The sequence below is a fragment of the Micromys minutus genome (genome assembly GCF_963924665.1).
Source record: "Micromys minutus genome assembly, chromosome: X".
NCBI classification, from domain to species: domain Eukaryota; kingdom Metazoa; phylum Chordata; class Mammalia; order Rodentia; family Muridae; genus Micromys; species Micromys minutus.
Window position 1 is genome coordinate 2,273,764 of NC_137970.1, and position 20,089 is coordinate 2,293,852.

The window sequence follows — 20,089 nt, forward strand, 5'->3', positions numbered from 1 at the left end:
CTACAGAATCATGTTAAGAGTCTTCGTGTGTAGTTTGACTCCTATGGCCCAGTATTATAGGTTGGCTTTCTAGAACAGTCTCAGGAGGCAGGGATTTTCATGCAGAAGGCCTTACTGGGTATGCCTTTGGGGTCAAGACTATAATGAGGAAAGAGCAGAGGAAAGGCTAGGCCATCATCAGGTCAGAGGCCTCAGCTGTTCCCATGGGGTGCTCTGGGGCAGAGATGGCCTTTCAGAGGCAACCCAGAATGAGAAAAAGAGGCTAACCTTCTTTCTTATGGTTAACATTGCTATGTTGAAACACAATGGCCAAAAGCAAGTTAGAAATTACATTTCCACATCACAGTTCATCATTGAAAGAAGTCAGAGCAGGAGTTCAAAGAGAGCCAGTGAAGATGCAGATGTCATGGAAGAGTGCTGCTCACTTGCTTGCTGTCCGTTGCTTGCTTAGCCTCACTTCTCTTTCTTTTTCTTTCTTTTTTGACCTTTTGGTGTTTTTAATAATCATATGTGGAGGTTTAGTTCATTTCAGCTCCTTCACTGCCAAACTAGGGGTAAGGGGGAGAGGCCTGCCTCAGCTTCTCTGCCATCTCCTTGTCTGCAATGACTGGGGTAGAAAGGTACCTGTTACAGTGAACCTTGAAGTTCATATTATCCTTGTTCTTAGTCTTGATCTTGATGGATTTTGCATCCTTTCCTTGAGCTGTGAGCAAAAAATCCTTGATTTCCTCAATTTCTCAAGACATAGTGTTGGATGTTCAGCACTAGCAAGTGCCCAAAAAACTGAATGGTAGAACCAAAGAGTACAAGAAAAAATTATCCTGCTTTCTTTTAGAACCCAAGACCACTAGCCCAGGTGTAGCACCATTTCAGTGGGCTGGACCATCCTACACCAACTGCTAATTAAGAAAATACCCTGTAGCTTTGCCTACAGCCCAGTGCATTTTTCCTCAGTTGAAGTTCCCTTCTCTCAGATGACTCAAGCTTGTGTCAAGTTGACATAAAACTACCTAGCACACCTTCGTTTTCCCTTCAAGACCAGAAATAGGTCTGGGGCTCAGCTCAAGAAATTAAGGGTTGCTGGGCATGGTGACTCATGCCTTTAATCAAATTACTTGGGAGGCAGAGGCAGGCAGGTCTCAGTGAATTCAAGGCCAGACTGGTCTACAAATCAAGTTTCCAGCCAGCCAGATCTACACAGTGAGACCTTGGGGGGCGTGGAGAAAGGAAAGAAGGAAGTTTAAAAGGAAGGAAATTAGATATCACATTGGCCAGTGGAGACAAATCCAGGAACTGTCAAAAGGACCACAACTTGTTGATCCCAAAGAGGATCCTAAGCAGAACACTAAAGTAGCAAGTATATTTGTCAACAAGCAAAAGAAAACTTGAAAAGCAATGATGGATGCATTTCTTTCAATTGAAGCTTCCTCCTCTCTGATGACTTTAGTTATTGTCAAGTTGGCATAAAACTATTCATCACACCCCTATACCCCCATGAGACCAGAAATAGGTCAGGGGTTAACCTTAAGAAATTATGTGTCGTCCACATTTATTATCAGTTATAAATGGAAACCAAGCAGATTTTAAAAGATTCTCTTCTGATATTTGATAAGAAACAGTGTGTGTGTGTGTATGTGTGTGTGTGTGTGTGTGTGTGTGTGTGTAAGAGAGAGAGAGAGAGAGAGAGAGAGAAAGAGTGTTCAGATGGATGCAGAGAAGGACAGAGGCACAGAAAGGGACAGAGACACAGATGGAGGAGACAGATCAAAGAGAGAGTTTACAGAGAAAGAGAACTGCTCTTGAGTCCTTTTGTGCTCATTAGTGAAGCCAAAAGAACCTATTTGTGCAATATACATGTATCAGAGTTTCTGACTATGTGTATGCCCGTGACCACTGCTCCTAGGAGTATCCCTTACTTTCATCTCCCTTCAGTGGAAATCAGAACCGGAACTTCTGTGAAATAGCCTGTCTGGTAGGAATCCGGAGCCTAGGAGAGAAGGCTACTGGAAGCTGGGTGGGGCTGGAAACAATGACAAAGCAATTTGTTATGTGCTTACTGCTGCTGCTCCCGTTCCTATTCTTGTGGCTTCCCCTCATCCTCAGATGCATTCCTCCCTCCCCCATCATTGCTGGCTTCAGCTTCTTTACAACCAGCCACAGCCTTCACCTCTCAATTGGCAGCTCCTATTCAGACGCAACTGTCCACCCATAGCAGGATGACACCATGATCAAGCTGCTGCTTCATGGTAGAGAACAGAGTTCCTTTGGACCCTTGCAGACTTAAGTACCAAGAACCACACAGGCACTGGAACACATCACACAACAGGCGCAGGTCACATGTTTACACTCTCTGAGGTTCTTAGCCATTTACAGACCTCCATGTAGTTCAAAGTCTGTTATAATTGACATAACACCATTCATTTTCCACAGCCTTTACTGGAATATTTAGACTAGTAATGGGGTGAGATGTCATATTTTGGAACACATCCGCTCTCTATGGCCTTTTACAATATCTTTTAGATACTTCCACAGATATTACACTAGTCTTAATTGTTCACAGAGCACTGTCATTAATTTTTACAAACTATTACAATTTTAAAATATTATGTGGTTTCTGTACCGGCACTGAAGGGGGAAAGGTTCATGTCTGAGAGCTAAACACTGATGGATGTGCCCCTCTGTATTTTTCCCCAGGGCAAAATACTTCAAAGGGAAGAAGATCCATGGAGAAATTGACATTAAAGTAGAGCAAGTAAGTTGAGGAGGCACGCTTGGAACGCCACTGCGGGCTGTAGACTGATTACTCACACTTACATGATATGGGCAAACCACTGATCTTCTATCTTTTCCAGGCTGAATTCTCTGATCTTAACCTTGTGGCTCATGCCAATGGTGGATTCTCTGTGGACATGGAAGTTCTTCGGAATGGGGTCAAAGTTGTGAGGTGAGCATGGAAAAGGCACTATGGAGAAAAGCCTAAGGGACTCCTTTGGAACTGACGAAGAGACACTAGCTTCACACACATCTTCAGTGAGCAAACTCTTAGGTGCAGAATGTGGCAGGATGGGGGTTTCTAAGTAGCCATAGAGCCCAGCAGACCACAAGGAGACTCCTCAATTATTCATTCAACAAATATTTGCTAAACATCTACTTTATTGTAGGTTCTATTCCCAGCACTTGACACCAACAAACATTTATTTAGCACCTACTGTGTACCAAGAACTCTTTTACATGCTAAGTGACCTAGTGGTAAACAAAACAAAACAATCCCCAAAAATATAAAGCCCTTTAACTTGTTCTTTGAGCAGATAACGAGAAAATATAGACAGGAGGCAGAGGCAGGCAGATCTCTGTGCGTGCGAGGCCAACCTGGTTTACACAGAGGAAACCCTGTCTCAAAACAACAGAGGCTGAAGAGATGGCTCACTGACTGCTCTTCCAGAGGTCCTGAGTCCAATTCCTAGCAACCACTTAATGGCTCACAACTGTAATGGGATATGTAATGAGATATGATTCCTGCTTCTGATGTGCATTAAGACAGACCATATATATATATATATATACAATCTTAAAAAAAATAACAGCAAAAAAATGAAACCACAAAGGAAAACCCAGAACAGTAAAGCAGATACAGGGATTGTTGGAAGATGATGGTGGGGTTTGCAATTTGGATAGAGCATAACCTGGTAGCATAAGAAACGGTTGAGAAGGACCTAAAGAAAGTGAAGGAGAGATTCCTGTAGGTGTGCTAGGTGAAATATTGCAGGCAGAGGGAAGAGCTCACAGATCCCCTGAGGCTGCGGTCTATTCTGAGCAACACACTTGGAGGACAACTGGGAATCTGAGAGACTGAGACCAGGGAGATGCCAAAGCAGCGTGGGTAGAGTTGCAAGCTGACCTTCAGCAGATCGGAAAGTCTGAAAAGAAATCAATCACCAGATGGGAAAAGGTTGGCTACAATGCTCCAGGCAGCAGGGCCATCTTGTGCATTTGGACACAGGGGGAAAATACTTTGCAATTTCCAGGACTTATGAATACTTAGAAATTCAAAAGAGTGGTAGGGAATTTTCTGGTGTGTGGGGGGTGGGGTGGGGAGCTCAACCTTTGTATCTGTGCCCCCAACCCAGGTCTCTGAAGCCAGACTTCGTGCTGATCCGCCAGCATGCCTTCAGCATGGCGCGTAACGGAGACTACCGCAGTCTGGTCATTGGGCTGCAGTATGCTGGGATCCCCAGTGTCAACTCTTTGCATTCTGTCTACAACTTCTGTGACAAACCCTGGGTGGTAAGTTACCGGAAGCGTACTAATGGAGATGGAATGGCTCATATGTGCACGTGGGAATCTAGGGCCACTCTGTGTTTTCAGAAGTGAAGATGCTTAAAAGTTTAATATGCAAGTTAGCTTTACATCACTAACAATACATGACATAATCAGCTCACAGTTTTTAGGGTGTCAATCTATGGTATATTGGGGTTTCAATCTATGGTATATTGGCCCTGATGCTCGGGGCTTGTAGCACAGTGCACAGTGGAGCAAAGCGACCTTTCTTGTGGCCTGGAAGTGAAGGAGGAGAGTTAGGAGGACGAAGAGGAAAAGGAGAAGGAGGGAGGGGAGGAAGGAAAAGGAGAAGAAGACGACGGCAATCCCCTGTGAGAGTACCCCTCCCCAACAACCTAAAACGTCTAGGTAGGACAGACACATTTCTTAAAATTTCTACCACCTCCCAACAGTAGCACTCTAGGTAACAAATTGTTAACACATGGACCTTGAGGACATTCCAAATCCAAATTAGCACTTGGGTTATCAGTTTAAAGATTCCCCTGAGATAAGGAACTCACTGATTCATGTCTCCTGGTTCTCATAGTTTGCCCAGATGGTTCGACTACACAAGAAGCTTGGAACAGAGGAATTCCCTCTGATTGATCAGACTTTCTATCCCAATCACAAAGAGATGGTAAGTCTGGGAGAACGAAGTGGAGAAGATTCAGAACTACTGTAATGTTACCAATGGCTGTATTGGTAATATGATGTCCGAGTATTACACCAGTTCTCAACCTGTGTGTCACAACTCTTTCACAGTGCTCACACACCAGATATTATATAGCCTTTGTTCAACATGCTTAGAAATCATAAATGCTTCAGATTTCAGAGTTTTCTTTTTGGATTTTGAAATATTTGTATATGTATAAGTTATTTTGAGCATGGAACTTGAATCTAAAAGTTTATTTTTATTTTATGTGTGTGGGCGCTTTGTCTATATGTATGTGTCTGTGTACCATATTCACACAGTGCCCACGGAAGCCAGAAAAAGGTGTCAAATCCCCAGAAAATGGAGTTACAGGCCAATGTAAGCTATCATGTAGGAGCTAGAAACTGAACCTCAGTTCTCTGTAACAGCTGTTAATCCTTGAACCATCTCTTTCCAGTCTGGGGCCGAAGTCTAAACATGAAATTAATGTTTCACATATACCTTATTCACAAAACTCCAGTTTACTCTTGTACAGTATTTTTAGAAAGCCTATGTCTTGACTGCTCCCTGGCATATGAGATCACATGTAGAACATGACACTTGTGGAGTACATGGTGGTGCTCAAAAGGTTCATCATTGGGAACATTTCATATTTTCAATTTTTGATGAGAAATGTTCAGCCAGGACCACAAATTTTTTAATAGTTACAAGTATGAATTAAGTTATCGATCCTAATGTTTATCAAATCCTATTTTTATATTATTCATTCTTACCAGTATTAAAGATGTATTTCTAGTGTGAATTAATAGGATTAACATGCTGAATCAGATTGCATTCCATGTAGAAAGCAAATAATTACTACTAAAATTATTAAATATTCATCCTGATAGAAATTTTACCCATATTTAAAACTAAGAATGACAACTAAATTGTTCAATAGCAGTAATATAAATTATTTACAAATAGAAGAATTGAATTGTTTATTGTCACAAAATATAGTCATTATTACTACAAATGATCATAAATAGTACATGTTATTGCAATTGATATACATTGTGGGTACCAATATTATAAATTAAATTATAATTTTACTAGAAATCAAATAATCAGCCAGATATAGTGGCATGGGTCTATAATCCCAGCAATGATTGGGTAGAGGCAGAAAGATTATAAGTTTGAGGCCAGCCTGGCTACATTAAAAATCAAATAATCATTACTAGTATCATCAAAGAGTATAGGTAATTATATCACAAATTATACTTATATACAAATTAGAAGTGTTTGTTATGAAGTGTATTCAAATAGAAACTATCATTACTAATACTTGATGTATTAGATGTAACAACTAATACTATAGTTTATTGCATTTGTAGCAAACTAAGGTTACCTATATACATTATTAGTATTTATGCTGAGAAAAAATCAAATTGTTAATATTTCAGTGATATATATATATCAATATAGATATTGATATTTACATTATGGTTACTAGAAACTATAAGTGCTAATGGTTATGAGTCAAATTTTAGTTATAACTAAAAATTTGAATCCATCAAAGTCTACAACTAATTACTAATTTTTCCAGTGCTACAAGTTATATTTACTTACATAAATAAACATTACCAATTTTATGACTTAAATTATAATTAAATATCAGTGATAACATAGTATTATTGACTTTATTTCTAATATTACAAGTATTTATGGTTGTCCATATAAATTTAAAATGTATGAATTAGGTTTATTTACATATCAAGGCATTAGTTCTGTCTTATTTGGTTTGATTTGAATTTTTAAGAAAGGGTTTCTCTATGTAACCACTCTGCTGTCCTGAAACTCTTTTGGAAACCATGTTGGCTTTGCGCTCACAGAGATGCACCTGCCTTTGCCTCCCTTAGCTCTGGGACTAAAGATATATGCACTACCATGCCCAGCCAAACCATTAGATCTATGAAAATCCAATTTCCCCAAAATGTATTTATCACCATTATTATTTATTCCTTATTCTGTGAGAACCAGTTCAGTTGAGTGCCATTATGAGCATGGACTCCATAGCTGGAATTTTTGTGTGCAAATACTGGCCTTACAATTTACTATTTACTATTTACTAACACAAGACAACTTCATTAAATGCCATGCACCTTAGATTATCCATCAGTAAAATGCAGGTAATAATTTTTCTTGAATCATAGTGTTAGTGTGAGAATGAAATTACTGAATACATATGAAGTAATTAAAGCCCTCCACCTGGCATATCTTACCTGCTCAGTGTGTTGGTGGAAGTTATCTTTCTATCCAAGTGATTGTTCTTATCATGAAAGGGTCTTAGACTTTGTCAAATGCTTTTGCTGTCTTGTTGATGTGATCATGTGGCTTTTGCTCTTTATTCTATGAATATACTATATTACATTAATTTATTTTCATGTAATTTTATATTTTCATAAATGTGTTTTTTAATATATCTTGCTGTAAAATTTTGCATTACTGGGCTCACTTGGTCATAGTGTAAATCCACTGTAGGATTCAGATAGTACATTGTTAAAGATTATGGCATCTATATTTGGAAGTAGTGCTGGCCTGTAGTTTTCTTTTATAATGTACTTTGGGTATCAGAACACTATTTTTTATCATAGAAAAGCCTAATAGTATTTGATTCCTTTCTATTTTTTAGGGGGAGGGAAATAGATGTTACATCTTCTTTAAATATTTGGTAGAAGGATTTTTTCTGTATTTTATTTTATGATACATACATTACATAAGGCCATTTTCATGTAAGTATATATTGTGCTTTGAGCAACACCCTCCCCAAAATCAGGCTACACTCCCTCTCACTTTTCTCCCCTTGCCCTGCATTGGTCCCCAGATAAATTTGATTCCATTTTCATGCCGTTTGTATATATGCAATTCTATGTATCTATTTTTAAAAAATCTAGGACCTGCAGAGAAAACGTGATTTTTGTCTTTCTGAAACTAACTTACTTCACTTAATATAATTATCTCCATTTATATCCATTTTTCTGCAAATGATATAACTTCATTTTCCTTTATGACTAAAAAATGTCATTGTGTATATAACCACATTTTATGTGCTTCCTTGTTAGTTTCACAGTTTAGCTGCTGGGAAAAGTGCTGTGATATCTTTTGGGTAACTACCCAGGCATGATGTAGCTAGGTCTACTTATTGGTAGGTCTGATTTAGTTTTCTGAAACATTATCATAAGACCCAGAACTCTAAAATTGATAGAAAAGGTAGAAGAAAAAACACCTCATGTTATTGGAGTAGGCAAGCACTTTCTGGTTTTTGGTTGGTTGGTTGGTTGGTTTGGCTTTTTGTTTGTTTTTTTGTTTTGTTTTGTTGTTGCTGTCTTCTTTTATTTCCTTATTGGATATATTTTATTTACATTTTAATGTTATCCCCTTTCCAGGTTTCTTCTGCATAACACTCCTATCCCATGCCCCTGCCCCTGCTTCTGTGAGGGTGCTCCCTCCCAGCCCCTCCCACCTTCCAGCCCTGATAATTCCCTACACTGGAACATCAAGCCTTGGCTGAACCAGGGCCTTCTCTTCCCATTGATGCCCAATAAGGCCATCCTCTGCTACATATGCAGCTGGAGCCATGGGTCCATCCATTTCTACTCTTTGGATAGTGGTTTAGTCCCAGGGATCTCTGGATGGTTGGAATTGTTGTTCTTATGGGGTTGTAAACCCCTTAGGCTCCTTCAATCCCTTCTCTAACTCCACCATTGGGGACCCCATTCTCAGTTCAATGGTTGGCTGTGAGCATCCACCTCTGTATTTGTCAAGCTCTGGCAGAGCCTCTCAGAGCACAGCTATATCAGGCTCCTGTCAGCATGCACTTCTGGGCATCAGCAATTGTCTGGCTTTGGTGGCTATATATGGGCCAGAACTCAGGTGGGGCAGTCTCTGGATGGCCTTTGCTTCAGTCTCTGCTCCAGACTTTGTTCCTGTATTTCCTCCTAGGAATTGAACCTGAGTCCTCTGCAAGAGTAGCAAGTGCTGTTATCTGCTGAGCCAAATCTCCAACCCCATTCTGTCTTTAAATGGAGTGTTTAATTTATTTTCACTCAACCTATTTACTAGTAAGTTAGGATTTATGCTTGCAATTTTTCTTCTTTTATTTTTTTTCTTTAAGACAGAATCTCACTTTGCAGTCCAATCTGTCCTTGAACTCATAATATAGCCCAGACATATCTTAAATATAATCCTTCTGCCTTGACCCCCTAGGGTCACTAAAAACACATTCCATAGGGTCTCACTGTGTAGCCCTGGAAATCCTGGAATTCACTATACTAACCAGGCTAGTCTTGAACTCAGAGAGATCTGCCTGCTTCTGCCTCCTGAGGCTGGGATTAATGGTATGATCCACCATATCCAGCAATTCTTTTAGTCTTGTGTTTGCAATTTTGAGGGTTTTTTTTCAATATTCACTTTTCCAAATATATAGTTTTAGTGTTTTTCCTGGGGATTACAGGTGATTTCTTAACTTATACAGCTATGATTGGAATTTGAGTGGCAGATAAAGAGTTGACAAAATAGGATATGTCCAACTCTCATAAAAAGAGATGAAAGGGAAGCTACTTAAGAGAGCAGTGAAGAGAGAGGAAAGAGGCAGTTTTACTGGAACAGTTGTACAGAGACAGGATGCAGGTAGAGAACAAGGTAGACACAGATAAAGACAGAACAAACTAGAGAATGAGAACGAGTCAGAATTTCAGAACAGATTGCCAGAGTTAGTCTGAGGCCAAGTAGAGCAATTCAGGAGAAACTAGAGAAGCAGCCTGAGTCAGTTAGCTGGGGGAGGAATTAAAGCCAGAACAGCTGAGTTGAATTACCCAGCCAGAGATCAGAAAATACTAAGGAGAGAGTTCATTCAGTAGTAAGTCTCAGAGGCTGAAAGCATTCTAGGCCTAGATTACATTGTACAAAGGCTAGAAGCTTCCAGAACTAGGCCTGGGTCAGCACACAGAGGCAGTAAGCCTTGGAGACAACAATTACATCAGGTGAATAAAGTCACTGTTACACTTTATGATATTGTTGGCATACAAATGACATCTTTACCAATTGTGCACCAAAGACTATAAACATAATTATGCCTTATATAGTTACCTTTAAGTAAGGGAAGAAAAATGTATATCAAACAAAACAAAGCATTCATATCATTATTTGACAGGCCAGGTGGAACATGCCTGGAATCCCAACATTTGGAGTTAGGGGTAGTAGGATCAGGAGTTCAGGGTCAGCCATAGCTAAATAGAGTTCAAGGGGCTATAAGAGACGACCTCAAAAATAAATAAATAAATAAATAGATAGATAGATAGATAGATAAATAAATAAATAAATAAGTGTGTGTGTGTGTGTGTGTGTGTGTAGATATCTCTGTGTGTGCATGTGTGCATATATAAAATCCCTCTATGGTTACTATCATTTGTTCTTTATTTCTTCATGAAGATTCAAGTTTCTAGACAATTTTTTCATTTGACTGTTTTTATAGAATAGATGTACTAATGATTAATTATTTCAGATATTATCTGATAATGTCTTTATTTCTTCTTCAATTTTGAAAGACAGTGTCCAAGTTTCATCCTCATTGCTTTGATAAAATACCACAACAAAAAGCAATTTAGTGGAGAGAGAGGTTTCTTTCCACTCACAATTCCAGGTTACAGTCCATCATAGTATCAAAGTCACCACAGCAGAGCCCGAAGCAGCTTGTCCCAACCATAATCATATAGAAAGAAAGAGATGTACCCATGCTCAGTGCTCAGCTGGCTTCCTCCACTCTTCCGCGGTCCAGGTCCGGAAACCAGCCTAGTCTGAGCAGTCCCTCGGCCAGACTCTCTCCCTAGAGGATGCTAGATTATGTGAAATTGACGATTAAAACTATCACGGGTAACATTTCTGGATGCAGACTTCTTGGTTTGTATATGCCTTTCCTTTCAGCACTTTGTAATTACCATTTCACTGCCTCCTGAAGTCCAAAGTCTCAGCTGCTAATCACACCATCTTATAAATGAGGTTTATTGGGGGGAAGGGGAGCAAAAAGACATCTCAAGGGGGACATCAGAGAGACAAAGAGGCCAGAAGACAGAGATTAATCTGTAATGGAGTGGACATTTTAAAGGGTTGGCAACTAGTGATGATGTATCTTAGCTGCTGACACTGAGTTGCTGAAGGCAGGTTTGGGGAACATCTGATTTCTAACATCCTTCCCTTTTGTTTATTATAAAAGGTGAGGAAATAGGAAGGGGTGACTTGTGAGGCAGGGATGGGGACACTGTACTCTTTAGACTACTTCCTGCTGACCTAGTGAGAGCATTGACATCTTTGGGAACCCAAGAAAGCTGGGATAATGGCCAAGTCTTGGAAGAGCAGGCTGTTTCACTGGCTGTCCAGGCTCTGTGGGATCATCTGGGGCAAGGGAAATACAGTCCTAGTTGAAGCAGTTTCTGAAGCTGGACCACCTAGGGCTAGTCACTAGTTGTCTGGGATGCAGATTTTGAGGGAACACCTGGATCTGGCAGGATGCTGGAACAGGTGTTACATATAGTGGTAGGGGCAGAGGATAAAGAGTTTAGATGGGATTTTTTTTCTTACTTTTAGGCCTATGATCTTGGTAGTTGGGGTAGGGGAGTCCCAAAAGCAGGGGGAAAGAGAGAGATCCCACCCTCAGGAATAAGTGAAGTAGGCAAGTAAGGGAACAGGCTTATTGACAGCACTTATCTGGAGTTCATTTGACCAATGAAAGATGCATTCAATCTGATTCCACAAAGCTTATGAGAAATTTGTAAGTTTACTAAAAGAGATAAATTTTAGACATGTTAGCATTACACTGTAATCTTTATTGAAATCTACATTCTAGAAAAGACTGTAGACTCATACCTTCTTGTTATAGTAGAAGCTTAGGAAATTAGTTTAGGTTAAAAGCATGAATACTCTTTAAGGTGAGCTCAGGGAGTACAGAGACCTCCCTTGGAGCAGAAGGGCAAAACCTCCCTTCATTTTCAGTATGAATATGGACGGCAAAAGCAGGACCTCTTTCCTATTTTTAGAAGACTGGCCAAATACAGATTAGACGGACGTTTTTAGGACAATGAAAAGCACTTTTAAATCTACACTTAGAGGATGATGAAAGAGGGCCTCAATGAAGGAGCTAGAGAAAGGACTGAAGGAACTGAAAGGGTTTTTAACCCCATGGGAAGAACAACATTATCAATCAACCAAACCCACCACAGTTCCCAGGGACTAAAACACCAACCATTGAGCACACATGGAGAGACCCATGGCTCCAGGTGCATATGCAGCAGAGGACAGCAGTGTCTGGCATCAATGGGAAGAGAGGCCTTTGGTCCAGTGAAGACTTGTTTTCCCAGTGTAGGAGCTGAGGTGGAAAGGTATTTGGGAGAGAAAGCACCTTCATGGAGGCAGGGGGATGGGATTGTAGGAAAGGGACAACATCTGAAATGTAAATACAGAGAATTTCCAATAAAAAAGTTGAAAGAAGATAACAAAGGGAAATTTAAAATCTTGAGCTTGTGACTATGATAATAGTAGTCAGTGCTTACCAGATCTAGATTAATATTTTGTGAGAACTCCATTGATTAATGTTAAAACTCTGAACTTTTGAAGTTTTTGTATATCAGCAGTATACCTGTAGAAATCTGGAACATTTTTATTTTTATACCTTAAGTCACTTTCTTATCACAACTAAAGCTTCTTATCTTCAGATCTTTATAACTTGCGTTTACACATCTTAGACCCTAAAAGATTTTTAGATCCTCACTACTTAAGCTTTCATCCTTTCAGATATTACATAAATTTTACCTTTTTTCTACCCAATTGTTCACCACAAGACTCAAGTGGTCAATTACTAGGAGCAGTCATTGTAAAGCCAATTCCTTTAAATAAAGGAATAGTAAAAAGTTACTTTGAAATCTTGTTTGTGACCTTATTTTTACACATAAAGAACTGAGAAGGCGGCTAAAGCCTTGGTTGTTGCTGTTACTCTGACAAATCTATCACTAGCCCGTTTATCAGTCCCATCAGAGACTTGAGAAGGATGGATTTCACCTGAGTAAGCAGGAAACACAGATCAAGCAGCTCCTGAATCTATTAAAAATGACAAGAGAGTTGCTGGCTATCTGGACACCCTGAGTTCAAATCCCCGCAACCACATGGTGGCTCACAACCATCTGTAATGAGATCTGATGTCTTCTGGTGTATCTGAGGACAGCGACAGTGTACTCGGATACCAAATAAATAAATAAATAAATCTTTAAAAAATATTATTATCATATACAGTATAGTCGAAGACAGAGTTAAATCACATATATAGTATGTTGTAGTAAATATAACCTTGAATGTGTATTATCATATAAAAGTCCATATCAATCCAAGATATTTGACGTTGTTGCTTCCTTAGTCTAAAAGGAGATACAATGATAAACAGATAAACGGGACTAAGAAGTATTACAAATGTTGCTTTATGCTCTGTGGTCATGTTAAGGTGGTGAAGTCACATGGCATATCCTCTTTAACCTTAGTAAAGATGTTTGCCGGCCATGTGGCGGCTTATTTCCTGATGAAATTACCAGAAAAGATGGTAGAGAGCCACATGGTTGCTATTTTCCTAGCACACACACAAAGTTTATAGTGAGAGTTGAATTCAAGCCACATACACTCAGAGCTGAGTCCAAGTCACATACATATGCATATAGACTTAAATACAAGTTACGTATATCCTAATCCAGAGTTGAATTACAAATGTATAGATTTTTTATTATAAGCCTTTTGTTTCAAGTTTAAAGCCAAATTTTGTTACAGATTTCGTACTATATCCAATGAATTTGCAAATCCTCAGATAAGAGTTTACAGCATAATCTTAACATTTTTGTCAACAAAGTACAAAGAAATCATAGAGATGATGTATTTTTAAGAGTGGGAAGTAGAGAAAGTGTAGAGCAAAGCAAAGATATATAAGATATTACAGGTCATTTTTCTGTGCAGTTGCTAACAATTTGTGAGAATTCGGAAATTGAGTTCACCATATTTTTTTTTTTTTTTTTGCCATTGATCTGTACGGAGGCCAAGCTGTTGTAATAAAATCTGAGTCCATGGAGGAAGAGAGACTCAAAAAACTGAACACTCTGCTAGTTAGTGTGTTCCTATAAGCTCCAAGACAGGGCTGAGAGCTGAATCTGTGTGGTTGCAAGAGAGAAGGGAGACATCACACACATGCAGAAGGCTGCAAGAGCCAGAGAAACACATAGGTGCCCACATAGAGGAAAGGGTCATGGGTGGGTACCTCCACTTCCGAGATTACCAGAGACTCAGGAAGCATTTAAGCCAAATGAGAGGGATCACTCACCAATTGCCAGTGATCGATGGAAGGTTAATAATTGATTGGTGGTCCAAAAGGTGGGTAGGTGGAACAGATGGGTAGGGTCCCAGTGTGGTTTAGGCTGCTGGTGGTAGGAGAGTCCAGTGGAGTGGTACTGAGGGTGGTGGGTGCACAGGCACCAGGAGAACCTATAGAGCCAGCAACACCAGTGAGAGGATTTAGCGCCAGGGTGTCTTGGCAGATGGGAGCCAATAAATGATGCAGCAGAGATCGCACCACACAATAGATCTCAGGCAAGAGGTGTGTAGAGGGGTGTGAGAGAGAGACACAGCAAGAGAGAGGAACAGAGTAAGAGACTAACTTGTGATGGAGGGGACCTTTTAAAGGGTTGGTGAGTGGTGACATACATAGTTTAGCTGCCAGCACTAGGTTGCTGAAGGCAGGCAAGGGGAAGGCTTGACTTCTAACAGTCCCTGTGTTTGTATTGTGTTTTGTTAATTCCTTGCACAGCTCATACATTTTTGTTGAAACTGTTCATCTTAATTAATCTTAGGTGGCAACTCGGGAATAGTTTCTTCCCCACCTACCCCAAATATATTTCTGTTGCGTTTTTAGTGACTTTCCTGAGCTGATTATTTAAAGTTATAATTATTTATCATGTGCAGCCACAGAAGCCTCCTCTCCATTCGTGAGCCATTCTTTTTTAAAATTATTTTATTTATTTACATTCCAGCTGTTGCCCTCCTCCCAGTTCCCCCTCCCATTCCTCTTCCCCATTGCTTCTGAGAGGGTGAATCTCCCTTCCCTGGCATCTCAAGTCTTTCAAGGATTAGGTGCATTTCCTCCCACTGAAGCCAGACTGGACAGTTCGCTGCTGTATATGTGTGGGGGATAGGGGAGGGGCTCGGGCCAGCCTGTGTATGCTGCCTGGTTGGTGAGTGAGCCACTCTTAATTGAGCCCATTTTCTTTTTTTCTTTTGAGACATCTGGCTGGATGATGTGTAAACATCCACGCCTTGTTGATGACCTTGTTGTGCATGTTAGGGCCTGCCTTTTATGCCCTGGCAGACCAGTTACAACTTCACTTCTGCTTGTGTAGAGCTTCAAGGTCAGCCAGTTGTCTTGGAAATGGCGCTTTGGAGGAATTCCTGCCCTGTTCCATCTCATCCAGTGCTTGTCAAAAGGCAAAATTACAATTCAATGATTTTTTTTTTAATTCTCTCATACATTAGATATCAACTGTAGTTCCCCTCCCTCCACTCCTCCCAGTAGCTCCTCCCACCCTCGCCTCTCCCAGATCCTCTGTTTCCCTCCAGAAAAGATCAGGCCTCCTAGTTTAATGATTCTAATTGACTTTATTTTCAATTCTAGCAGCTAGCAACACCCTATTCCGTGTAATGTGTTCTGATGTGCTGAGCAGAGGAGAGTAGTTTTATACACATTAAAAACCAAAGGAAGCAGAAACAAAAGACAAAATCACATTAACCATTTCAAATTTACTCTCTTTACAAGCTTGGCATGGGGAGGTAGAACCATAGGAAAATAACTGGATAAGATGAGGTCACTTCTTGTTAACTAATTTTTGAGATTGGTTCATGCTATGTAGCACAGCCTGGCCTCAGACTTGCCATATAGCAGAGGATGACTTGAAGCTCTCATCTTTCTGAGTGATAGGATTATAGGTATCTGTTTCCATGCTCAATTTTATGTAGAACTAAAGATCAGATCCAAGGCAAACATTGCACCACCTGAGCTACATCTCTCCAGCTCCACGTTATCTTTTTTTTGTAAAGATAAACAAGCAAACCAACAGGAAACAACAGCACCTTCCTTGGTATGCCAACTGACACTAGCCTGCTTGGAAATGTTGGTTGTCATTTCTCCTGACTTTTTGGAAGGTCAGATAGCATCTTCATTTTGATCTAGTTATGAGAAACTTTAGGATGAGTGATTCCATTTGATTGTCTTTCCCTATTGTCTGTTGGACCCTAGTGCAGGATCTCAATAACAATGATCTCTTACAATTTTCATTGAATTTACCACACTTCATGAAATGGCAGCTTTCTTAGATTATTATACATTTTTGGTCACTGTAGAGGCTGCAGAAAAGAGTCATTTTGGTCAGGTGTGATGGTAAACGCCAACATTATGCAGTAAAGGCAGAAGTACCAGGCATTCAGATTCGTCTCAGTTATAGAATAAGTTCATGAAAGCATCTCCCAAAAATCTTATTAAATGTTTAGGTTTTAAAACTATACTGATTTTATCTTTTCACATGTAAATCACAAATTATTCCAAATAATAAAAAGTAAAAAACCTTGCTCATTATTTTTTTCTAAAGCATTTATGACATTGATAGCACACAATTAAACCATATATAAATTTACCCATGAATATCAATGCAAAAAAATCTTGAACTTTTAACTAACAAATATAGAATATAAAAAAATAATAAGAAAACACTAGTCTTTAGACCTTCAGAACCCTCACCTATGTGACTTGCTCTCAGTCTTGATACTGTGTCTTGGTCTTGTTTTATCTCTTTGCTTTATTGTTTCTTTGCCACTTTGCAACAACAACAATAATACATTAAGAAGAGCACTTATGGTGGTTCTAGAGGCTTGTCTCAAGTTCCAGGCAAGCCTTGACTATATAGTGAGTTTTAGGACAACTTAGGCTGTAGAGTGAAACTCTGTCTCTTCAAATAAAATAACAACAAAAGATAAAAGGAAGGAGGAAGATCAAGAGCGTTTTCTTCTTTTTTTGGGGGAGGGAGGTAAGAGAGTTTCCTTCTAAAAATACAATAATATTTCATTTAAATTAATATATTGCAATCATGCAGTATGTTGATAGATCTAAGGAGAAAATTATTATTCCCATAGTTATGTAGGAAACTTTTAGCAGTTTATTTTAATAAAAGTACTTAAAATAGAAATCAATTGGTAGTGCTTTATCATGATCAAATCTGCATATCTCAGTTCTATGACTATAACCACACAGACAACACTGAGGGTATATCCAGTAAGATCAGGAACAGGCAAAGGTGCTTACTGTCTCTGCTTCTTTTTGAAATTATTATAGATATGTCGAACTAATGCACTTAGATGTAAAAAAAAAAAAAACAACTATAGGGTTGGAGAGATGACTCAGTGGTTAAGAGCACTGACTGCTCTTCCAGAGGTCCTGAGTTCAAATCCCAGCACCCACAAGGTGGCTCGTAACCATCTGTAATGGGATCCAATGCCCTCTTCTGGTGTTTCTGAAGACAGTGATAGTGTACCCACATACATGAAATAAATATTTAACAAAAAACTATAGCCATAAAAATGGGTAAGAGGACATTTGACAATCTTTATTTGGGCCAGGGTGTATCTTAGGAGCAGAGTACTTGCCTAGCATGTACAAAACCCTAAGTTTGATCCCCCAAAATAATAAAGTACCTGTGTTGATGATATGAAGGCACCAATTATAATGCTAACCTGGGCAATACAATAATGTAGTAGCAGCATAACAGAATGTAGGATGAAAATCAGTAGTTTTCTGGTACACAAATAACAATAACAGAAAATATATTAGAAAACAGTATTCACAATAACAACAAAAATATTTTAAATATTTTAATGACTGGATTTAATGGGTTATAAAAGCATACAAGATATTGGGGAAGTTGGAGGAAGAAATGGGAGATAGCTCTGATCATATTTTATTATGTACCTGTATAACACTGCAAGCATAAAGGGAAAAAGTTACACACAGATTTATGAGGAAATGATTAAAAACTCTTAAAAGATATAAAAACATGTTTGCTCCTTATTGTTGGCTAAAATGAACTGATATCTCTAGAATGTCAGTTTATATACTCAGGTCTTTGATTTACTAAGAATATGACTATAAAAATATACCTATACATTTTTATCTAGAAGTAGATGAGTTGATAGAAGGGCACATAAGAGAGTAAACACAAAAGAATGAGAAGGAGAGCCCTTGATTAACCTTATCAATGATGAAGATAAGGTTAGAGGAGGCATTAACGCTACCATGTTATAGGGAATCTAATACCTCTGCCACCAAATACCTCTTAAGATTTTTATTATTACTACTCAACTATTAAAAGCAATGACTTCATGAAATTCCTTGGCAAATGGATGTAACTAGAGACTATCATCCTGAGTGAGGTAACCCAGCCGCAAAGGAACACATATGGTATGCACTCGCTGATAAACAGATACTAGTCCAAAAAGCTAGGAATACTCATGAAAAAATTTACAGACCTTATGAAGCTCTAAAAGAAGAAAGACTGTGGATGCCTCAGTCCTTCCTAGAAAGGAAAACAAAACACTCACGGGAGGAAATAAAGGGACAAATAGAGGAGCAGGAATTGGAGAAAAGATCATCCAGAGATGGCCTCACCTGGGGATCCACCCCATATGCAGCCACCAAACCCAGGCACTATTGATAATGCCAAGTAGTGCTTATGGGCAGGAACATGATATGGATGCCTCCACAGAGGCTCTGCTAGAGCCTAATGATACAGAGGAGGATGCTTGCAGCTAACCATCGGACTGAACACAGGGACCCCAATGAAAGAGCTAGAGAAGGGACTGAAAGGGTTTGCAACCCCATGGAAAGAACAACATTATCAACCAACCAAACCCGCCAGAGCTCCCAGGGACTAAAACACTAGTAGCATTTTCTGGCATCAATAGGAGGAAAGACCTTTGGTCCAGTGAAGGCATGTTTTCCCAGTGTAGGGGAATGCCAAGGTGCTGAGGTGGGAGAGGGTGGTTGGGAGAGAGAGCACCTTCATGGAAGCAATGGGAGGGGGAAGGGAGAAAGGGAATAACACTTGAAATGTAAATACAGAGAATGTCCAATAAAAAAGGAAAAATATTTTTATTATTTAAATTTTACAGTACTTCACAGGAGCAAACAAACACACTGTGGTTCATGTGAATCAGTCTCCGCACACATCATACACATACAGGACAATAACAACAACAATAAATATAAAAAGCAATGGATCAAGACTTCCAAGTCTGGGCAGAGCTATATACATATGGAAATGCACCTTATGATAACAGTGACAATGCTAATGATCAGAGATAAGAGGGGCTTCATAGTACAGCATTATATTTTGCACTGCTGCTCTTTATTCGTCTGAAATAGATTTTGATACTGAGTGTGTAGCACTGCTGTAGTTTGTTCTGGAAGTGCGTGCATGAGGGAATGATCACATGACAAGACAGGAAGACAGGGACTAGGCTCATCCTTTTTATAACAACCCATCAAGGGAACTTACCAAGGTCCCATGAGGACTATATTAATGACTTCCAAGCACTGTATCCCCCAGGGCCTAACCACCTTCCAATGGACCCTCACTTTTTAAAAGTTCCATCCCATCAACACAACCACACTGGGGACCAGGCTTCCAACACATGAACCTCTGGGAACACACTCAAGCTGTATCCAAATGGTAGCAGGTAGGTAGATAGCAGTTTACACTCTACCTTAAAAGTAACTAGTCCCCGCCCTTCATATATGTGAAAAGGCCTTAACTCTTCTGTTCTCCTTGTCACATGTTTATTCATTTGTTTGTTTATTCTGTGACACAGGGTCTCATGTTACCCAGGCTGACCTCAAATTCCTTATGTAACTGGGCATAGTGGTGCAAGTCTTTAATGTCACAACCCAGGAGGCAAAAGCAGAAGGCTCTCTCTGAGTTTGAGACCACTCTGGTCTACATATTATGTTTTGGGACAACC

The 20,089-nt window shown here is 39.5% G+C and overlaps 1 protein-coding gene and 1 pseudogene across 3 annotated transcripts in view; one reads left to right on the top strand and one right to left on the bottom strand.

The window, feature by feature from the left end:
• SYN1 (synapsin I) overlaps positions 1-20,089 on the top strand; it is a gene marked incomplete at both ends in the record, with an annotated part of 51,350 nt that overhangs the window by 8,430 nt on the left and 22,831 nt on the right. For both annotated transcript variants that reach the window (XM_080910724.1, XM_080910725.1), the window contains 4 exons: positions 2,695-2,752; positions 2,853-2,944; positions 4,128-4,284; positions 4,865-4,954. In XM_080910724.1, coding sequence (XP_080766850.1) covers positions 2,695-2,752; positions 2,853-2,944; positions 4,128-4,284; positions 4,865-4,954 — 397 coding nt within the window. The remainder of the gene's footprint in view (positions 1-2,694; positions 2,753-2,852; positions 2,945-4,127; positions 4,285-4,864; positions 4,955-20,089) is intronic.
• LOC308415760 (large ribosomal subunit protein eL38-like) lies at positions 524-2,097 on the bottom strand (annotated as a pseudogene). The gene is made up of 2 exons: positions 2,058-2,097; positions 524-736 (listed from the first exon to the last, which is right to left on the bottom strand). The product of its transcript is annotated as a large ribosomal subunit protein eL38-like (transcript).